The sequence below is a fragment of the Sinocyclocheilus rhinocerous genome, unplaced genomic scaffold (assembly GCF_001515625.1).
Source record: "Sinocyclocheilus rhinocerous isolate Xijiao unplaced genomic scaffold, SAMN03320098_v1.1 scaffold43, whole genome shotgun sequence".
Classification (NCBI taxonomy): Eukaryota; Metazoa; Chordata; class Actinopteri; order Cypriniformes; family Cyprinidae; genus Sinocyclocheilus; species Sinocyclocheilus rhinocerous.
Genome location: NW_015628370.1, coordinates 22,667 through 29,633, shown reverse-complemented (window position 1 = coordinate 29,633; position 6,967 = coordinate 22,667). Strand labels below are relative to the sequence as shown.

The 6,967-nt window shown below is 36.7% G+C and overlaps 1 protein-coding gene across 5 annotated transcripts in view; it reads right to left on the bottom strand.

The window, feature by feature from the left end:
• Positions 1-6,967, bottom strand: part of LOC107737737 (general transcription factor IIF subunit 1-like) — a 14,622-nt gene that overhangs the window by 5,173 nt on the left and 2,482 nt on the right. For 4 of the 5 annotated variants that reach the window (XM_016549322.1, XM_016549323.1, XM_016549324.1 and 1 more), the window contains exons 5-12: positions 5,565-5,758; positions 2,768-2,938; positions 2,448-2,650; positions 2,219-2,372; positions 2,049-2,107; positions 1,803-1,934; positions 1,226-1,299; positions 971-1,112 (exon numbers count right to left, since the gene is read on the bottom strand). In XM_016549322.1, coding sequence (XP_016404808.1) covers positions 971-1,112; positions 1,226-1,299; positions 1,803-1,934; positions 2,049-2,107; positions 2,219-2,372; positions 2,448-2,650; positions 2,768-2,938; positions 5,565-5,758 — 1,129 coding nt within the window. The remainder of the gene's footprint in view (positions 1-970; positions 1,113-1,225; positions 1,300-1,802; positions 1,935-2,048; positions 2,108-2,218; positions 2,373-2,447; positions 2,651-2,767; positions 2,939-5,564; positions 5,759-6,967) is intronic. The other variant, XM_016549321.1, reaches the window with a different exon arrangement.

Below are 6,967 nucleotides of genomic sequence, written 5' to 3'. Positions count from 1 at the left end.
TTTTTGCGTCGTGAGAATATTGAGTAAAATAGCTCACTTGTCATGGTGTTATTTAACTATATCATGTTATGAATAAACTAAACATTCTGAATTTTTACCTCAGTGTGTTTCTTCTGAGTTTATGTGTGCTGTTACGCTCATTTGTTATGAAGACTCTCACAAAGAGACAAACAGAGTGAGCCTCACCTCAGCAGTGCGACCTTGTATTCTGTATTCTGCTAACTTACTGCAATTCTCTCTGATGACGCATTAACTTACCACGGGGAAGAAAAAATGATTGTAAACAGTCATTAGGTCCGTCAGACTTAAGATATTTTAGCGGTAATGTGACAAAAATATTTAAGACCCATCAAATCGGAATTTAAGACATTAAGACTTTTTAAGGCCCTTTATTAGGAAAACGTTATTTAAGACATTTTAAGACTTTTTAAGGCCTCATATTAGGAAAATGTTATTTAGTTCAAGTTCATTTTTTTAGAACAGAAGAGTCAAGTGAAGGCTTTTTGAGTAGGAGAGTGACTGTAGCTACTTTAAGACTGGCAGGGACAGCGCCAGTTTGGAGACACTTATTGATAAGAGACACCAAACCAGGTCCAATTGAATCAATGATTAATTTTAAGAATATCGGGTGAATATTGTTAGAACAAAATGAGGGTTTGAGCTTGTCAATCACCTCCTTCAATGCCTGGAAATTGATAGGTTTGAAAGCATCCCAAAAGGCAGAGGCAGATGACAGAGTTGGAGAAACAGTTAAAGTGGGGCAGACACTAAGTCTTAAGTTAGTAATTTTGTCACTGAAATATCTCAAGAAGCTTTCACAGAGAACATCAGAGAACATCATATTTAAGACTTTTTAAGGACCTGTGGACACCCTGCAATAATAACTGAATTCTTTTTTTTACTATGCTATATGTAACTCATTTGATTAACATTTTTAATCAGGTTTTTTTTTTTTTTTTTTTGAGTGTACCTTGCTCCAGTTTGTTGGCAGCAGCACGAAGTGTGTTGGAAGTGGCGGCGTTGTCAATAGAAGGTGTGCCAGGTCGACTTCCTGTCCTTGAACTACCTGCTGAGCCACGACCACCCCCTCGCTTAGGAGGAGTGCGCTTCTTCTGTGAGAGGGGAGACAACAAGAGAGCACTGTACCATATACACATGAAACAACATTAGAATCTTCGCTCTCAAACACTCTCCCAAACACACACACACAAATATAGGACATTACCACCATGAACAGTGCTGAAGCTGCCTCTCCTTCAATATCACTGTCCTCTGAGCTGTCGGACTCGCCACTGCTGTCTGAAACATTTTTTTTTTACAAAAACAAACAAACAAACAAATATATATATATATATATATATACACACACTCTTATATATAAAATACAGAGAATGTCCACATTATGGAGGACTAAGATTAGCACTTAAAAAAAAAGAAAAGTGATTTGACAATGCATTTTAATAGTTGCATTTAAAATATTTTTAAATGCATTATTTTACTGTTGCATTTAACTAGAATTTTTATTATTACTAAAATAAAGTTATGAATGTCTATTTATTTTTAAACATTAATTAAATAATTTTTAAATATGTCATTTAAAAAAAAAGGTTTTTATTTTTAAATGAACTGACAATTAATTCCTTCATTTTATTTAAATTTTTAGTGGTATGCCTAGTCTCCAATAAACATAACTAACACTTTGAAAAACTTGCTTACTTAATCCTCTTCATCCCATGTGAGACTTAAGGCCACAACACTTTGCAATACAAAGAAATAAAAATCCAAAATGAGACTGCCTTTACCTTTCTTTTTCTTCTTTTCCACCTGCACCGGTGTCTTCTTTCCATCTTCCTCCTCTTCTTCCTCCTTGCCATCTTCCTCATTCTTGTTTTCTTCCTCACTCTCTTCCTCACTGTCAGACATTTCATCAATCCCTGAAAAAAAGGTGTTGGAGCTTCATGGAGTTGTCTCAAATCAAACATCAGAATTAAATGAAGTGCACTCCTGCAAAAAGGAAAAGAAAAAAAAACACCTTCAAAATCACCAACCTTTAGGTACGTCCTCTCCCTTATTGGGCTTGGTCTTCTCTGGCTCCTCTTCTTCAGAACTGGAGCAAAGAAAGAATGATGATGATGATTAGGCTGCAGTAACCATGAAGAGAGACTTTGGATAAAGGGCTGTTAGTATGTGGCAACAGTAACTGTACATAAAGATTCACCTGCTCTCATCAGACATGTAGTCCACCTCCAACCCCTCAAAGTCGCCATCATCACTATCCTCGAATCCTTCCAGGTCGCTGCCCTTTTTCTTCTTCTTCTTTCCCTTGCCTTTGGGGCCTTTGTCCTTTTTAGCTTTTGACTTGGCTTCATCATCTGCATTGAAAGAAGACATTTTGGTAAGACAGCCCTACATTTGACACTCCTCTTGCTCTCAGAGCCTTTGCTCACCGTCTCCATTGCTGCCGTCACTCTCATCGCTGCTCATTTCCAAATCATCCTCAAGGTCATGTATGCGCAGGTCTCCTCCCCTGCCTCCCTTCTTCTTTTTCTTCCCCCCCTTTTCTCCTTCCTCCTCATCCTCCTCTCCTCGCTCCTGTCCTCTGAGACGTCGCTGAAGCATGATACTGAAGTGATTCACCACTTTGTTTCTCCTATATGAGGAAAAATAAGCAGATGTGATGTCTGAGCTTTAGACGCGTTTACAATTATTTGACAATGGCCTCTCAGGAGAGCCATCAGAGCTGTTCTCATGAATACAAACACTCAACCTGCCCCACTCTTCCTCTGCCTCCTCTGCTGTGAGCGTGCGGTGCTTGGCCTGCGGCGTGAAGTTGTACCAGGAATGCACGGGAAATGCCTCGAAGGCCCCATCGGCACACTGTGTGAAGATGTAGTAGGAAGCGTTCTCAGTGACTCCACCTTTTTTCAGACCCTTGAATCTGAGTGATAAAGAGGAACAATAGGGCAGTGTTTTAATGAGGTGTAGTCCTCATATAAGGCAAGCAACATATAAACTCAACAAAATGCTGACAGCAATCAAAAATAGTCTCATAAAACACATTTTAAAACTATCTTAATGCAGGGCCCTATGAAATCTGTGTTTTGCATTTTAACGGTTTAATGAAATTTGAATAATCAAAATGGCTGTCTAATCAGTTGAGTTCATAAAACTTTTTAACATTTTAATTTATTAAAATTGTAACAATAATAGTGCCCTTATAATTTTTTCTGGTTTATGTGTTTTATCATTTAATACAAATGTAATATCAAAAACAGCAATAATCAATGAATGCATAAAACTTTTTCATTAATCATTTAAAATTTAATCAAATGAAATTTAAACCATTCCTTTGATTTTTAGCAACAACAAAAAAAAGTGCTGCATAACAGAGGTTTACTGTTTAAATTAAAACATGGATGATGTTTTAAAATTGTGTGATTTCTTAAAAATATTGTTTAAAAAAGTTGCTAATGAATCAGAAGTCTTATACATTTTTAGAAAATGGCTTACTTCCACGTTAAGGTGGATAGTTAGCAGGTGCTGAAAACACCTTTAGTTTCATGCTTGCTTGAGTATGTGTAGTAGACAAAACTTCGGCATTCATTGACATAGAACAACAATTATTGGCTTATCAAGCTTTATTGTAAGTATGGGCAGCTAAACACACTCACAAATAACACAAAACAAGTGTCAATAAGATGAAAAGGATAAAAGCAGAAAAGGATAAAAGCAGAAACCTATACCGTCTTCCTGCCTTGCCATTAACTTTAAGGATCCAGGGCTGGTCCTCCACCTTGAACTCCTTCGTAACGATGCCATACTTCTTCCTCCGTGCTTCCTCTCTCTGTTTCTTTCCGAACTCACTGCCTGCTGCCCCCTCCTGAGTCTCCTCCTCACCATATATACGCCTATTACTCATGTCACGCTCCATACGAGCCTAAACATTGCATATATATATATAGAGAGAGAGAGAGAGAGAGAAAGAGAGAGAGAGAAAAAACAAAAGGAAAAATATAGCTGCAAGCAGCACTTGCCGGGGATCAAGCACTTTAAGGCCCTGAAGGTGGTATGCTTTTAGGGACTAGACCAACCTAGATGTATGGCTGAAAGTAAAACACATCCAAAATGGAGAAAAGGCTCACAGACACAGACACACACAGAAATGAAATGGTTAAACTACTATATTAATACTACTATATTAAAGCATACTTGCGCACACACACACACACACAGACATAAATTCACACACATTTTGTTATAGATATAGATATTTGACATAAATGATAGGTGACAATATTTATTGCAAGTCGTCTCTTTTTAGGAGTTTATATGTCATTTTCAGGTTTCACTGTCTTCTTTTTCTTCCCCCCCTTTTCTCCTTCCTCCTCATCCTCCTCTCCTCGCTCCTGTCCTCTGAGGCGTCGCTGAAGCATGATACTGAAGTGATTCACCACGTTGTTTCTCCTATGTGGAAAAATAAGCAGATGTGGTGTCTGAGCTTTAGACGCGTTTACAATTATTTGACAATGGCCTCTCAGGAGAGCCATCAGAGCTGTTCTCATGAATGCAACACTCAACCTGCCCTCACCTGCCCCACTCTTCCTCTGCCTCCTCTGCTGTGAGCGTGCGGTGTTTGGCCTGCGGTGTGAAGTTGTACCAGGCGTGAACGGGAAACGCCTCAAAGGCCCCATCAGCACACTGTGTGAAGATGTAGTAGGAAGCGTTCTCCGAGACTCCACCTTTTTTCAGACCCTTGAATCTGAGTGATAAAGAGGAACAATAGGGCAGTGTTTTAATGAGGTGTAGTCCTCATATAAGGCAAGCAACATATAAACTCAACAAAATGCTGACAGCAATCAAAAATAGTCTCATAAAACACATTTTAAAACTATCTTAATGCAGGGCCCTATGAAATCTGTGTTTTGCATTTTAACGGTTTAATGAAATTTGAATAATCAAAATGGCTGTCTAATCAGTTGAGTTCATAAAACTTTTTAACATTTTAATTTATTAAAATTGTAACAATAATAGTGCCCTTATAATTTTTTCTGGTTTATGTGTTTTATCATTTAATACAAATGTAATATCAAAAACAGCAATAATCAATGAATGCATAAAACTTTTTCATTAATCATTTAAAATTTAATCAAATGAAATTTAAACCATTCCTTTGATTTTTAGCAACAACAAAAAAAAGTGCTGCATAACAGAGGTTTACTGTTTAAATTAAAACATGGATGATGTTTTAAAATTGTGTGATTTCTTAAAAATATTGTTTAAAAAAGTTGCTAATGAATCAGAAGTCTTATGAAAATGGCTAAAATGGCTTACTTCCACGTTAAGGTGGATAGTTAGCAGGTGCTGAAAACACCTTTAGTTCTTGAGTATGTTGAGTATGTGTAGTAGACAAAACTTCGGCATTCATTGACATAGAACAACAATTATTGGCTTATCAAGCTTTATTGTAAGTATGGGCAGCTAAACACACTCACAAATAACACAAAACAAGTGTCAATAAGATGAAAAGGATAAAAGCAGAAAAGGATAAAAGCAGAAACCTATACCGTCTTCCTGCCTTGCCATTAACTTTAAGGATCCAGGGCTGGTCCTCCACCTTGAACTCCTTCGTAACGATGCCATACTTCTTCCTCCGTGCTTCCTCTCTCTGTTTCTTTCCGAACTCACTGCCTGCTGCCCCCTCCTGAGTCTCCTCCTCACCATATATACGCCTATTACTCATGTCACGCTCCATACGAGCCTAAACATTGCATATATATATATAGAGAGAGAGAGAGAGAGAGAAAGAGAGAGAGAGAAAAAACAAAAGGAAAAATATAGCTGCAAGCAGCACTTGCCGGGGATCAAGCACTTTAAGGCCTTGAAGGTGGTATGCTTTTAGGGACTAGACCAACCTAGATGTATGGCTGAAAGTAAAACACATCCAAAATGGAGAAAAGGCTCACAGACACAGACACACACAGAAATGAAATGGTTAAACTACTATATTAATACTACTATATTAAAGCATACTTGCGCACACACACACACACACAGACATAAATTCACACACATTTTGTTATAGATATAGATATTTGACATAAATGATAGGTGACAATATTTATTGCAAGTCGTCTCTTTTTAGGAGTTTATATGTCATTTTCAGGTTTCACTGTAATCATAATCTGGCATAATTGTAAAAACTAATATGTCTGTATGAACAAAATGGTTAACTATGACTAAATGTGATTTTAAATGTTATAACAGTGATTTTATACTGTCTAAGCATGAATCCATCAAACCTATGAACAGTACTGTTTAAGTGCATTTTAATGCCAATGTGTTTAATTCCATTAGTGGTCTTCCACTGCCATCTAGTGGTTATAAATGCAATTTCTCATACAACACTGTGTTTAACCTTTATAACTATTATAATGTAATTTTTTGCACAATCTCTCTTAAATTTTGCATGCTTGTTTAAAATGAAATTATGCATCATTTTACACAGTTTTGAGAGACATTGTGGGCTTTCTTTTAGGATTTTAGGCCTTTGGGTACACAATATAAAGAACATATTAAAACATTACAAATGTTTTGCAAATTTTCAACATTTTTTTGATAATTATTGACCTAGAGAGACTACAGAATAGTACTGCACTGATTTGATTGATTTTGAGTTAAAAACAGAGGACAAGTTCACAAAAGTAGGTTTTTAAAATAATCTCAAATATTTAATGAACAGTTTGATTGACAGCATTGGTCCCGGAGGTAAAGTTATTCAGAATGAGAAGATCTATTACATGATATGAAGATACAGTGTATAAGTGAATATATGAACATTTTATTGCAATTTGAGGTCATTTACTACAGAAATACTGTTTCTTCAGGTTGCTTTAACTGTTATAGCGCCACCTATGGTCAGATGTGTATGAAACTTTGCATGCTTGTTAAGTGTCTTCTGTCACATGTT